General features: G+C 36.2%; 1 protein-coding gene across 1 annotated transcript; it reads right to left on the bottom strand.

Moving 5' to 3' along the window:
- Positions 1 to 199: 199 nt before the first annotated feature.
- ptgs1 (prostaglandin-endoperoxide synthase 1) lies at positions 200 to 13,969 on the bottom strand. Its single transcript, XM_043240344.1, has 11 exons — positions 13,597 to 13,969; positions 13,417 to 13,506; positions 11,993 to 12,109; positions 11,142 to 11,282; positions 7,045 to 7,188; positions 6,710 to 6,891; positions 6,058 to 6,141; positions 4,810 to 5,056; positions 4,361 to 4,647; positions 3,612 to 3,759; positions 200 to 3,044 (listed from the first exon to the last, which is right to left on the bottom strand). The coding sequence occupies exons 1-11, from the start codon at positions 13,601 to 13,603 to the stop codon at positions 2,698 to 2,700; spliced, it is 1,794 nt and encodes a 597-aa protein (XP_043096279.1). The 5' UTR covers positions 13,604 to 13,969; the 3' UTR covers positions 200 to 2,697.
- Positions 13,970 to 15,414: the final 1,445 nt, after the last annotated feature.

Consider the following 15,414-nt stretch of genomic DNA (forward strand, 5'->3'; position numbering starts at 1 on the left):
TTTTGAAGTCATGCTTTAAGAAGCTGAGACATAAGTATCGTAATATTTTATTCAGAACAGGATATGGAGTGATAGATTATATTAGATGTGATAGATGTGATTATTGATAGATTACTTTCTGTGAATTGTTTTCTTTATTAATGACCACAAACTGTTAAGACTGCTGGAAATGGTAAAGAGCCATTTAGAAATTTTCTTGTAAAATTAGCAATTTTTATTTTTAAACCTCTTTTGTAAATGATCAGACATACAGATATTATTTTGACATCATATTGCAGATAATTTTCAGTAATGCTACTACTAATTACTGTATTTTGCTTGGAAATTATACAGGAATATTGTGAGGTTACATTCATTCACGTCAAAAGTTCATAAATGAATTCAACACTGGCCATCACAGATCCACAGTTCAAGGAAAACTGAACAGTGCATTGGAAATTACTTAACAGAACAGACTTCGAGGCAGCAAATACAATTGATTTTTTCAGCATAAACATAAAATGGACGGAATACTTTTTCTTTTCTTTTTTTGACTATGAATTAAACTAAATGTTTCATTGGCCTGTGATGTACAGGTCATCCAACCAATGTGATAGACTACAAAAACCTACGTAAGAGAAGCAGTTTGAAAGATGAATGGTTGTTTGGCAACATAAGTATCAGTAAAGAAAGTTAAAAAAAAAATCTGTAAGACTGAATCCTGCTGATGATTTAAGGTTACACTGCTTTGAAGGCTTAAGTAGGTAATAAGGCAGGAAATGCCCATATTCATGGTCTAAAGTGAATTGTCAAGAATATGGATTCTTCGGTATGAACCAGGAAATCATCAACCCTTTAGTTATGAGATTACTGTAAGTAGCATGATATTCAGTAAAATATGCTCTTAAAGCAGGTGAGAATGTATTGTGGGATTGAATTATAAAAGAACTAAATCTGACAGGTGGCAATAGTTGCGTGATCCAAAGGGTCAGTTAAATGCATAAAATGCTTGTGTATGTTGTAATATGGAAGAATATGGGTTGTAATATGAAAAATATGCTCATTAAAAACATACTTTTTTTGCAAGTCGGAAAATTAGGATTTCATTTCATTTCATCTCATCATTTTATTTTTCTTAAATGCATTGAGATTTACACTTGTGGCGCTTAAACTGCATTTTCATCGGATACCTTATGATAATGTAGTTTAAGCCTATGTGGATTTGAACATGCATTCTGAGGTGATCACGCCCCCGACCTGTCAATAATCACATCAAGCAACAAGACGCACGACAGGTCAATATTCCCCATTAACCAAACACTTTTCACCAGCAAACAGTAAGATGTTGAGGCAGCAGTGTCACATCGATCTGACATGCGTGATCCATGAGAATAAAATACTAATATATATATAAAAAAATTGTCAAAAGGGTAAACACCTGTAGAATAGCGCTGGCCGTTTGCTCATGTGCATCGGATTGTAAACAGATGTTGAGGCAGATAAAAAGCATTTGGTTAATGGGGAATATTAACTGCGTATTGATGCTTGACAGGTCGGGGCATGATTACCTGAGAATACATTTTCAAATCTACATTATTTAAAATGCAATTTAAAACACATTAAGTGCAAGACTCACTTAATGCATTAAAATTATGCATTTAAAAAAATAAAAAGACATTTAAATCACCATTGTGCTGCTCTTTTGCTGCACCTTTGGTTCTGAATGCACTCTGAAATGATCATGTGGGTATTAAGATGAAAATGCAGTTCCGAGTTTCCAATGTGTAAGTCAAATTTTTTTTTTTTAAGCTAAAACAGCATTTAAATTATGATTTTGCAAAAGTTTTCCTTGGTTACGCAAAATATATAATGAATTTGGGTATATGACATATTAGATTTTTGGGGGGCATTTACATATTGGATTGAAATTTTACATATTACCTTTCAAAATGAATAGGCTACCCATATGCTTCCATAGTAATAAACATTCTTTTATAACCCATAAAATATTAATGATATTATAATACTATGAAAATGAATTCTTCAGTCACCTTATTAAAAAACAAAACAAAACAAAACAACTCTAACAATTGTCATAACTAACTCAGTTCTGATTTACAAAACAATACATTGTCATTTACATCATCTCGGTTTCGTACGTAACGAAAGGAGGGAACGAAGATAGGTCATGACTCTACATTATGGGTCTTACTTGGGAGCCTGAATCCTCTTTGATTAAGAGAAAATGGCAATGCTAAGGAGCTAAGAACTTGTCCCTGGAAACTGGTGATACGTTTGAGGTTGTGGCAAGGGGCCATAGCGTCTCCATTCCTTACAAAGCCCAGCAACTGTTATCATGAATGTGTCAGGGAGAGAGGAGAAAAAAAAAAAAAAAAAAAAATCACAGAAAGATATTTGAATTATTTACTAATAAAGTGTTTTCTGAGCCTAAGGTCTATAGAATTTGTCTGGTGAATCTCAAACATTGTTCATTTAATCAGCTCTGAAGTAAAAATATGATAAGAGGATGCACCTGTCACCTATTTATACCCGCAAGCACAGGGAGGGGCTCAGGCATGCATAACAAATCCAAACTTCATAGCCATTTTCTCTTAATCCAAGAGGATTCCCAAGTAAGACCCCATAAGGTGAAGTCACAACATAACTCGTAGTCACAGACAGATATTGAACTGTAATTAGAAGTGATTTAAAACTGTGCTAAAGTTCACCGTGAGATGTCCTCTGTTGTCTATAATCTGGTGGAGGAGTATGGAAAGATACATACGGACACCATTTTGTGTTGAGGCAAACCAGTTTCTTCAAAGTAGCAGAGTTTACTATATCAAAACCTGTCTTTCCCCCAAATGTACTGGGCTTCCAGTACTCAGGTGAGCAAATAGGATTTCCCATGAGGCCTTTGAGGGAAAATGGGGCCCCCATTTCCACCATGCTTTCGCCAAATATCGCACCAGATCTGGTCTTCTCTAGCAAAAGAGCTGGGTAGAACTCCAGAGCATCAATATCACCATATAGTTCCTCTAGTTCTTTAGCCATCTCTTCTTCTCCTGTAAAACATAACTACATTAATATGCGGTCAGGTGGGTAGTTTATATGTTGTGTGAGCCAGCCAATCATATTGTTCAAACATTAAAAAGAATAACACTCCATGAAAATATTATGGAAAGATGACTTAAATGTTCAATGGAAGCAATAGTATTAAGTTAAAAACATCTTGATGGATTCATTTATGACAAACACATAGCCTTTCACAAGATGTTAATTCATAGACTTGAGTTGTGTAGATTACTGTGATGTTTTTATTAGCCGTTTGGACTGCATTCACTCATTCACTGCAGAGGATCCATTGATGAGTAAGAGATAAAATAATTAATTTTTAAAAACTGTTAAAATGAAGATGCAAAATCTATATCTTTCAATGGCTTTAGTACATTTTCTGAAAATGTTAAATTTTGCTATAATTCCAGATTTACAACTTGACCCTAATTATCAGCATCTTCTTGTTTATTTCATTACACCATTTAAGAAGACAAGAAGCTCTTTACAGGCATCAATAATGCCTGTAAATAAATCACTTGTGATTCATTTGAAAAATGTGTGTATAACTATCATACCTGTCAATTCTAAAAATGACTTGTAGGGTTTCAGATTGAATCTCTTGCGATATTCGTTGAAGGGCTGAAGTCGAAGCTCTCTTGATTCAATGATGACCCCCTCTGCTACTCTGAGCACCACTGGGTGAATATTATATCCACCTCCAATCTGTCACAAAACAAAGAGATTTAGGATTAATTAATTACTTTGATTTATTACAAATTATTAAGTTTTACAGAGTTTTCATTGATATTCTGCAGGCACATATTTGGTGTAAACCTACTCATAAGCCTATGATGAAATATGCTTATCTAAAAGAAATCATCCTGCCATATCAGTTTCTCAGCAACATATCAGTCAGATTAAACCACAGACTTTAACTGTAAACACTGCAAACATTTCTGTCTAAACCGGCTCAGCTAATCTCTAGTCCACATAAAGAAACACTCCACCCTCAAAAGAAAATTCGTCTCTTGCTATCCCAGATGCTTTTGTGAACTCAAACTGAGGTTTTTTTTTTATCTCTTTTTGGGTGGAATATTTTCTTTTTAGGAGCTTGAGAAATCTTCCATGAGTGGTAATCTCATTGCAAATAAGATTTTTGGCCAAGACTTAAGAACCTACAATATACTAACTTCCTTAAGGAAATATAACCCAGACACAGCCTGAGGCTCGTCGCACCTCATTAGAAAACCAGGTTTCTTTGTTTCTCTTTTGAAACAGATGTTTAAGTCGTTAAAACCCCCCACAGCCCCCAAGGTGCTATTACCTGTCCCGCAGGTTGGGTTGAGAATGCCTCAACCAGTTTCTCCACCCCGTAGTGGGTGAGGATAGAGGTGTTGAAAATGAACTGAGGATAGTGAATGTCCTTTCCATCAATTTGGAAGCTGTCAGGCATGAGTGGGTGCCAGTGATAAAGCTGATTGAACTCCACAGCAATGCGGTTCTGGTACTGAAACTGTGAGTTGAACAGCAGCGTGGGATCAAACTGGAGCTTCAGCCGGTAACTGCTCAGATGCTGTACATACTCCTCGATCACAATACGAATGGTCTCACCTTGAGTTAATGGAGTTAAAATGTTACAATGAGAATTTAATTCCCTCAACATATTTATTACAATTATGTCCATTTTGCTATTAATTATTGTAACAGTCATATATTAGACAACTAAAAGTTTCCATGCAAAATAAAATCCAGGGGATTTGAGGAAATATTTACCTATAATTATGAGCCTGGTGGTCTGAAACAGCTGCTCATCCCCCCAGGTAGGATGTTCTTGTTTCAGGATATCACACACACGGTTGTGCTCACGCAGCCAAAGGGTGGCGTACATGCTGAGACCCGGCAGCAGGCCAAACACTTCTTGCCCAATGGCCAGCTGCTGTTCCGGGGGGACAGACGGCGGGTAGCTCATTTTGACCGGTGCATCCAGCACTGTGGGGGGATACATCTCACCATTCATCACCTACATCAGGGCCAAACAGAAAAAAAAAATGATTGTAAAATGCAGTAATGTTTACTCTTATCTTTTTGCACTTCTAGTAAAGCAAATAAATGCCCTCCTTTTAAGCTTTTGCTTCATCGGAGTATCCAGTAAAAATATTACCACAAAAATATTAAGCAGCACCACGTTAATAATAATGTTTCTTTAGCCTCAAATCACCATATCAGTGTGATTTATGAAGATTTGTGAGATATTGAAGACAAAGTAAAAAAAAAAAAAAAGTTTTCCTATTACAGGAATGAATTACATTTTAAAATAGATTATTACAACAGAGAACATTTATTTTAAAATGCACTAAAATTTCACAGTTGTACTACTTTTGAATTGTTTTGATCAAATAAATGCAGCCTTTGTGAGCAAAAGAGACTTTCTTTAAAAAGTTTCGATTACTGAACTATATGGCCTAATCACACTAGAGACTAGACTAAACAGTGTGCTCCATGATAAATTACATCACTGAGGCTTAACAAAAACCACATGTTCACACCCACAATTCTCCAGCCACATTATGAGGTTATCTGCACTGACGTTCGGAAGGAAATACTTGCACATAGCTTCAAAATGAAGCAACTGGGCAAAATGAAGCAACTGTAAATGCAAAGGACCTCGTTCATGAAACATGAGCAGAAAGAATACCATTTGTAAAAAAAGATAAATATGATTATAGAATTAACTGTTGTTTTATGTGTTTTACTGTTGTTTTACGACAGATCCACTGTAATCCTCAGAATCAACAATTATATTTACATGTTTTACCAATATGTTCAAATGGGGCCAATCACGAGGGGCAATTTTCTGAAAAACTGAATGAATATGCTTTCCACTGATTTATGGTTTGTTAGGTTTGGCTGAGATGCAACTATTTAAAATCTAAATATTGAGAGAATTATGAAAAATGTGCTCATCCTAGAACGACGGATGACTTCACACAGCATGCCTGACGTTTAACTGGTAAACGGTACCTGGTACTTCAACTTCCCGTCTTTGTGCAGTCTGAGGTCCAGCTGGCGATCAAGAGTATCTCCGTAAATGTGTCCAGCATCCACCTAGCGTTTAATATGCAATCACATACAGACACTTCAATAAGACGATACTTAATTTTTTCCAAAAAGTTCACTTTTTACAACATTTACTAAAAAGTTGCAAACTGTCACTGAGGCAGCACCACTTATATGTACTGACATGTACCTGCAGAGAATTAATATTTAGGCATATCATTCAGGTTTAAAAAAAAAGAACTAACTTTTTGTACTTTTTGTAAAGAAGGATAAGCCCATGAGCGTCAGTTTTGTTCTGTTTTATACGTTTCTGTACAACACACATTTTAAACCATCAAATAAAAACGTATATAATATTATGCTTGTAGCTTAAGTCTTTTCTGTGAAACTGTAGTGTAACATGAGTGTTCATTTGTTTCCTGTTCATTCCACTGAGAAAAGACAGCATTAAGTTATTTCTCTGCTCGATGAAGTTCTCTTTTCACTGTGAATTTTTTTTTTATCATTTCTCGCATTACCAAACACCATCTGAACAGACTGTTTCCTGTAGGTAGAAACATCAAACATTTTTGATTGATTAATTAAGAGATAAAATGTTGTAAAAACTGTGACTTACCCCATGAGCCAAGCCTTTTGTGAACCCAAGTCCAACGCGGTTGTGAGTTTTGAAAAACTGGTGCGTGAAGTGCTGAGCGAAAAATGCGAACATTAAATTTGTTCCCTGAGGGTCGTGTCTGAAATTCCTCCTTAACAGGAACTTCTCTGCCAGGAGCTTGGGGTCTGGAAGTTTCATTTTTCCTGAGAGACACATGGAATGATTTTACCACAACCTCAGAAGACAACGTATTTCCGGTGACTTTAGTATACTGATATACTTTTATTGTAGTTTCTTATGAGGCAAAATGCATTTTCAGATCAGAAGGGAGAGGCACTAGTGATAAAGTCTCTTACCTTTGGTTCCCATTGGCACTGGGCAGTCCTGAGGGACTGGGGGGAGAAGTCTTGTGTAGTAGGTGAGGTTGGAATACGCTTCCCAGTTCAAGTACTCATATTTGGAATTGTAAGTTGGGGGACTTGGGATTAAGTTGGCTCTTACTGTAATGGGAAAGAACATTTAAAAACACGGTCAGACAAACTAATATCCAGGTAAACAGTAAAACAAAGGCCAGAAATAATGCATACATCTTATTTACTGTTTATATATATCTGTAGGTCTCAGTCAACCACTACACAAAACCTTATCCTACTATTTAACCTTTCATTTTCTCTTAAAAACATCATGTACTACACTGACTCCGGACTGTGCAAATATTTATATGACAGATTTCTTGAAACATTTACCTCCGCATCTGGTACAGCCACAAGATTTCCAAAAAACAAATTTGCAACATTAAAACCTAATAAAGATAAGATACAGCATTGCGTAATCTTTCACTACAGCTGCGGTTCTCAAAACGAAGGGCGGAGGGAGCACAGGAGACTTCTAGTTTCCCAATTTTATTCACTTTCATTCACATTCAAATCTGTGTGTAAATTAGACGTGCGAGAACCTGGTTTTTTTTTTTTTATTAGTTTTTTGTATTAGTTTTATTCGTAATTGAAAGTGGTCAACAAAATTTTGTCATGCATTACAAAAATAGGGCCCTCTTTATAAGGTGTTCATTTACCCAAAAATGTATTTACATTAGAAAAAAAAAGTGAATGTGACACTTATATTAAAAATTGTCCTATCATTGCTGTGGGCGGGTAATTCCCTTTAATAGTCTAATACGTGTTGAATAAAATGCACATAAACTTAAAACGCCTCTATGTGCATTTTTGTAAAATAAATATCCATATTTTAAACATAATAAATGCTTTTTCTTACATTGCAGTGACAAAGTTTAGAAGTGCCAGGACTCTGATTGGATTGTTCTGAATGAAGAAAGTCACAAACACCTTCAATGCTTTCAATGTAAGTAAAAGATTTCATTTTTGGGTGTACTAACCTAACATTTTAATAATAATAATAATAATAATAATAATAATAATAATAATTTAAAAACACCCAACCACATAATAACGTGTATACATTTTGATGTGAATACATTGTAAACAAAATATAAAGTGGAAAGGAAATGTTTTTCCCACAGGAGGTATTAAATAAATATTAAGCTAATATTGTGGGTAATATGGAGGTGCGTAAAAGTTTTAGTAATTAAAAAGGGAGGTATCAAAACATTTAGAAACACCTTCACACAGGTAGCTTTATTCTGAACAAACTTTCTCTCCATTACATTTTCCTAGGACAGGTTTATTCAGTATCTTGGCTCGCACAAGTTAATCTTTTTGGCCCACAGCACAGCAGTGTGAAGAACATGAGGAATTCGAGGGCCTCTTGCAGAGTACATAAGCGTTGCCATGGTGAGCTTTGGCGGGGCTCGAAATTAGCACAGATTGAAATGATAGCCTCCTGTGACTCTGGTGTCTCTTGCTAGCACATTACAATACAATTTACATTACATAAAGCCTAACTGACTTGAATGTCTTTACAAGAAAACACTGCAGAGCACCAACTGGGAGGAAATGATAAAAAAGCGGCTGTACATTAGAAAAGAGGCCACTTAAAACAAAGCAGTGACTAAGTAAATAAGGGAAGGATACTGAGTAAAGGAGACTCCCTTTACACGAAAAGAAAAACAATTAGGCCAAATTCATTCACACCCTGCCATCTGCTCTGATAACCACTGCGGAGTATGTTAAATTACAATAATCGCAAGCCCTGGTCAGACACACCACCACCTGAACTACATCCAAGCCATTTCGATTAGACAGTTTTTCCAAAGCAAAGAACACAGACAACATCTAATCTATCGACCAAGACTTTGAACAGATTTTGTCTAAACTACATGTGTGGTCTGAAAGTAGTTACTCAGCCAATGACTTCAATGTCTTTGCTGAAAAAAACTTTGATGTTTACACTGTGGCTCAACTTATTCTCCTCTTCTCCTAAAAAAGACTTGAAGACCCAGTTTAAAGTTTTTACACTTGCTAAGCAAACTGAAAGCTGGAGTTGAACTTTTCTGTTTAATGCATTTCGCCACGTGGAAATGGGTTAGCATTTTGCACAATTCTGAGGTCAGTGGACTTTGTGAATAGGTTGTGGTTAAATTGCTGAAATAAGGTCTGTGGTTAACACAAGCTCAAGAAACATGCATAATATGTATGCATGTATGTATGTAAAATTCAATAGCAATTGTGGAATGTGGATTTGTAATAACAGGCAACGCAATAACGATCATATAACAGAAACATTACTGTTGAATCCAACGTATTTGGCACAGCATCGTCTTTTAGTTTTAATCTTTTCGGAAAATCCTTCTTGTAATTGTGCCTTGTTCGTGAACAAATGGCCAAATTTATCCACTCTTTCCTAATTTTGGGCTCAGATGGAAGACAATGCAAAGACTGTGAACAGTGTCTTATTGTCTTCTGAGACATCTTTGAGCATGTTTTACACTTGTCTTTTTTGGACATCTTTGGTTGCTGTAACAAGAGTTGCAATGGTAACCCAGTGCTGTGTGCTGCAAAAATGTTGGCTTCTGAAGTGAACGAGGAAGGTAATGTTGGTTCACAACGACGTTTGTGGGAGCATGACTTTATGGGGAAGGAAACTGTATGGTTTAACAATTTAACCCAGGAGCTCTGGTTTGAAGATGCAAGGTTTGTGTCATATTTTAGACTACAGATAGAGTCTTGTACTCATATCATACAGACAACTCCTTGCGTTTCAAAACTTGTACAATCTGCCTGTCTATCTTATCCTTTTTTTCTTTTTGTGTTTGTTGTTATGGAAATAGTTAATAGTCAGCTGTCAAAAAAACTGTTGGCGTAGGGCGTTTTTTTTCCAGAAAAGTTTTTTTCAACTTGAAAAGAAACATTGAACTGCACAAAAACTACATTTGAAAAATGTTTTTGTGTTTGTTTTCATGCCCATGTGCTCTCTGTGACCCAGTTTCTGTTCTGTGTTAATCATGTCATTACGCTCAGTTGTATCTCATCAGTCAATGTCATTTCCTTCTCCTTCTCCGTCTGGTCTCGTCAATACTACCTTTGTGTAAGTGTGTGTTACTCTTCATTGTGCATTATTAAAAGACTGTTATCGTTACTAGTCATCTTCGTGCACTCTTTCTTACATCACATCGTGTTACAATCCACAACCTGTCGTTTTTAGCAGATTGGCATCAATATAAACTTTCTTTAGTTTAACAAGAAAGAGTTCTGAAACATACAGGATGTTTTACGGTAGGATGATCTGTTATGTGTCAAAAATGTTTCTCAATTCATGACCCCTTTAAATAAAATTGAAAAGATTTGTCTGAAGTGGTGTTGAAGTCATGCCACCTTGGCACAATTTTTAATTATTGCCAAGCGTATAAAGGCCATTGGAAAAATCTGTACATGTATGGCTGAAAAAGCGGAAATGTTCTGATGCCAGAAAACAGAAAAGTTCCAATAAAAACTTATGTATGGCAAAGTGGAAAGATTGACTGAAAAATTATTTGCCCGGATTTACTTTTTTGTTTTTTTTTAATTGGACAGGTACAGACAGGACAGGAATTAAAATATGTGATAAAAAAAAAACTCTAGAACCGGTGTAATTTACATAAAAGGGATTAAATGTCTCCAAGCTTTAATAAATGCCTTGACATGCCTGAAAAAAAAAAAAAAAAACATTCTTCAGGTATGTTTTGAGGCATGGTAACTGATTTTAACTGGTTAAATCTAGTCCTGAGCTGAAACTAGTTGCTCGGGACCAGCTCAGGACCAGCTTAAACCAGCTCATGACAGACTAAGGTCCACCTTAAATCAGCTCAAAACAGCTATCATGCTTCAAAACATACCTGATGTTTTCAAAAGGGGGAACAGGCCATACTGATTTCTGACTTACACAAAAGAGGTCAACTGAATAGAACTGTAGACCAAATAAATACGATCCTACATAAATAAACATGAGCAACATTATGAACATGTGAACACTCCAACCACGCTAAGCACGCGTAACTAACCTGTAAGCACTTTTTGCATGAGCCAATCCCTGAGGAAAGTCCTGTTGATGATGTTCCATAGCCAGTCGAAGTGGGTGAGGATGTAATGGACACTGTGAGGACTGGGCCTCAGGAGCTGATAGACTCGAGACCAGAACTCAGCTGAAAAAAAACAGAAGAACAATACAAGCATAGAGCGTGTGTTAATAAACAGAGAAAGTTCAGCTGTGTCAAATTATGAATCACCCTACATTTTATAATATATGCACAATACATGTGGATGTGTGTATGAGATGTCCTGGAATTCCTTTGAAATCCTGTACACAAATTGGACTGACACTAATTAAGCAAAGTAATTATTCCAGAATACAAAGCTCTTTCATAAGAGAACCATCATGTAGTTTTTTTTTCTATTTTGTATCAATGCATTTATCCTGTCGCAATAAAGAGCTTATGACAATGTTTTTGAAACTTTTCGCTAAGCCTTTTATTGTGGCAGATCAGTTGTGGCAACGAGTTGAGAGACAGGAAATAAAAAGAAAAAAAAAAAAAAAAAGAAGGAAAAGGAGACTGCCGGGCAGCCAGACAAAGCCTTTCCCCTTTGCCACAAATTGGCAGCAACAGAACATGGATTATGTTTAAAGAGGCATCTGCTTCCAAAACGTTTGCGATAGTTTACTGTTGAAATAATTCAGATATTTGTACCGCCGTTATGTACACATAGCTTACATTCATCATCAATCAGATGAAATGTTAGCCTAGCTAAATCTGTGAAAGTCCATCTTTGTGTCCAACTTGTTTTGACAACATACAGTAAATGAGTACAGTGCACATACATCTAATCAGAATGAGATAAAAGACATGATACATACGTATAGTGCAATTTTCTCCGTAGAAGCCTGTTCTGGTGCAGTCACATTCATATCTGTCCAGACCGTAACGAACACAAATCCCTCGGTTTTGACAAGGGTAATAGCAACAAGGATTCACTAGAGGAAACAAGCCATAATGCATTTACATTTGTGAAACGATTTCATTGATGCCTTTACTTTGAATGGTTACATTAACACTCTCCCCAGCATACCCTTATGTATTTCACTAAAGAATTTCTGGCATACTTTAGATGCGAGATTATATCTCATAATTACGCAACCAATACGACAAGCCTCGTCAGGGTCATTGCATCATGTGTTTTTCTACGCCACTCCGAGAATTTCCATGTTTGTTATTTTGTATTACATTTTTAACACGCCCACTAAAACATACAATGCATTCATGCCAATGCGCCATAACGTACGCATGACTGAAATGACTGAATTCACTGAAAGCCCATAACAAGTTTTGTTTATTAAATGAACTACAGCGTTGTCCAGTGGTTTGTTAAAGTATGACTGTGAATACATTTCTCAATACCAGTCATTTATTCTCAACAGGAATGAGACAACAGGCTTACTCTGATAAGGCTTATTCATAAATACAAGGCACATCATATCTTTGCTCATGGCTGTCAGTGGCATGACCTTCTACTTCTCTTGACAACAGTGTGACAGGAACAACCCAAAAATAGAAGAAATGTTGAATGAAATGTGGTTAGTGTGCACAAACTGTGCAGAAGATAACCAGAATCCCCCATCTCTCTCTCTCTCTCTCACTCACACACACACACACACACACACACACACACACACACACACAATATTAAACTACACAACAAAATCCACCAGTCTTCCAGCTCTCATACACATGCAGCTGCGAGCAAACCGAAACAACCATTACCGGACAATTTTTAAAACAACCACCAGCATATTTATTCCTTAATCTATTTACCAAACACAAAATCCCTACAGCTTGGTCATTCAATAAACTAAACTATGTAAACAGAGAGGCTGACACAAAGATAACATACACAACTTCCAAACCAAGATCAGACTTGTTCATTGCTGCTTACGCATACCTCCAAGAGGAGAAAAGGAAAAGAAGAGTAATTCAGGAGCTTTTGTTGGCTTTAAAATGTTTAATAACACACAGATAGTGCACAGAACATGTCTGCTGCTTATACTCGAATCATAATCTTTATTAAAGAATAATAATAAGCTGAGAAATTAAAGTAAATAAAAAAACAAATCCTTTTTTCTTAAAAGCCCCAAAATGAATGAATGAATCAATCGGTTCAGTTAAGTAAAATTACATTTGATTATTTCTGACCATCTTATACACTGATATGTTGCTTTTTCATTTTTATTTATGTCTTTATTTAATTAATTAATTAATTAAATAAAAATAGATACACACTTACCAATGTCTGATGAAGTTGGGCTTTCTTCAGGAACACACGAGCAGATACTCAGCAGCAGGATAAACGTCCACTTCAGTAAAAAACTAAACACTGAAAGAGAAATATCTGATAAAAATTGCCACGAAATTTGATATGCGTTACATAAAACACAGAGGAGTACTAAAAGCGGTCGTAGCTCACCTTTCATTGTAGGTTGGAACACAAGACAGTATTAAATACAAAAAACGATTACAACACGAAAGCACAAAGAATTCAAAAGTGGCGTTAAAGACGGAAAAAACTCCAAATAAATAATTTCATGTCGCTTATCTTCACATGCAGGGCATAGATGCATGCCAAAGTATGTTCGTGCACTGACTGAGACCCGCGGAGGCTTTTTTCAATTGATGAGAAAAAAACGCCCGAAAGGATCTTTCAGAGTGGAAAGGAGATACCAGATTAAACTCACGCTCGCACCGGACCAAGATCACTATTAAAACCACAACACGCCGAACGCAGCACAGAAAAGGGTCTTCTGGCCCCAAAAGCCATTTGAAAAGAATAGGGAAATCTCTGGGGCGCCACCGTGCGTCGGCGAAACTAGACCCGCTTAATAGATAAGAGCGACGCTCGGCGTTCGGTTGCGTTTTACTTCAAAGCGCTTTAAAGTGAAATCATTTCCGGGGGGTTGAGTATGGGTCTTGTGCCTAATTTTACACATTAATTGTCTCATTTTTGATGTTTTTATTTCATATAAGTAACTTATTTGTAAGTTTTTTTTTTTTTACTGAAATTAAGAAATTATGGGCAATATTGATACAGTTTGCTGAAGGTATTTTTTTATAAATAAATATAAATAAATGGCAACAAAACTGACAGTATGGGGCAGTAAGTCCCTGTCTTTTAAATGTTCTATTGAATCATTCAAATCAAGCGACTCGTTCTAAACGGATGATTCGAAAAGAAATGAAACAAGTGCCTGCGTTCCAATGTGACTTGCAGCCATCTTAAATTCTATGCGATATTAGTAGTTTTGAATACTACTTAGGGAGGGTTGATACACGTTTGGACGCACGGAGTGAGTCCATCTTGAATGGACGGTTGAATCACTGGACCACTCGATTCTTTCAAAAATAGATTCAGTCAAGGAACGGAACACTGTGTTACTCCGCGCTAATGTATAACATTAACAGCACATTAGTGGTGGCGCATATCTGCTGATGTGCACAAAAGTACATTGTTTGAGGAATGAATATAAAACAAAAATATTTTGTTGTTTCATTGCTGAAATTATAAGGGCATTCTTTCTTGCATGCTTTTGGACTCTTAAGACATGTTTATATGGGCTATTTGATAATGAAATGAAGATGATGGTATCCTTAGCTATCTTCCAGTGCTCTCTCTAAACAAAACTGCATGATTGGTACCAAAGTGATGAAAACTGTGTTGCATTCGTACAGTAGCCTGTCATTTAATAAATAGCTTCTGGCTGCCTACAACAATGTAGTAGTCCTGATAGCACACATACATCTAGGAGACATCTATTTGACGTCTGCATTTACATCAGCAAGACATATTATATCTGCAATACATCTATTGGATGTCTCCTTATAGACGTCTTTTCAATGTCTTTAAGATGTTTATGATTTAGAATGTATGTAAAACTGACATCTGTAAGGCGTCTGCCAGATATTTGTAGACAGCAGATGCTTTCCAGATCAAGAGATCTTTAACAGAGATCTTTCACATCTTTCACACAAGTATAAGGTCATATTAAACTAGAAAAGACTAACATATGACTCATTATGCTTCCGGTTCCAGCAAGCAGGTGACTTTATTTTATAGTTCAAAATCAATCAGGCGATCACAGTACGGCTGATTAAAACATTCGTTCAAGCTTTAGCATAAAACAAAATTGGTTTAAAATAGGTGCAAACTTCTTCACACACTTATCCGTTTTGGAACCAATTAGCACACTGTAAAACACTGAAAGAAATTCTTCCCACTAAATGGCTTTTA

This window comes from Puntigrus tetrazona, chromosome 5 (assembly GCF_018831695.1).
Source record: "Puntigrus tetrazona isolate hp1 chromosome 5, ASM1883169v1, whole genome shotgun sequence".
In the NCBI taxonomy this organism is placed as follows: domain Eukaryota; kingdom Metazoa; phylum Chordata; class Actinopteri; order Cypriniformes; family Cyprinidae; genus Puntigrus; species Puntigrus tetrazona.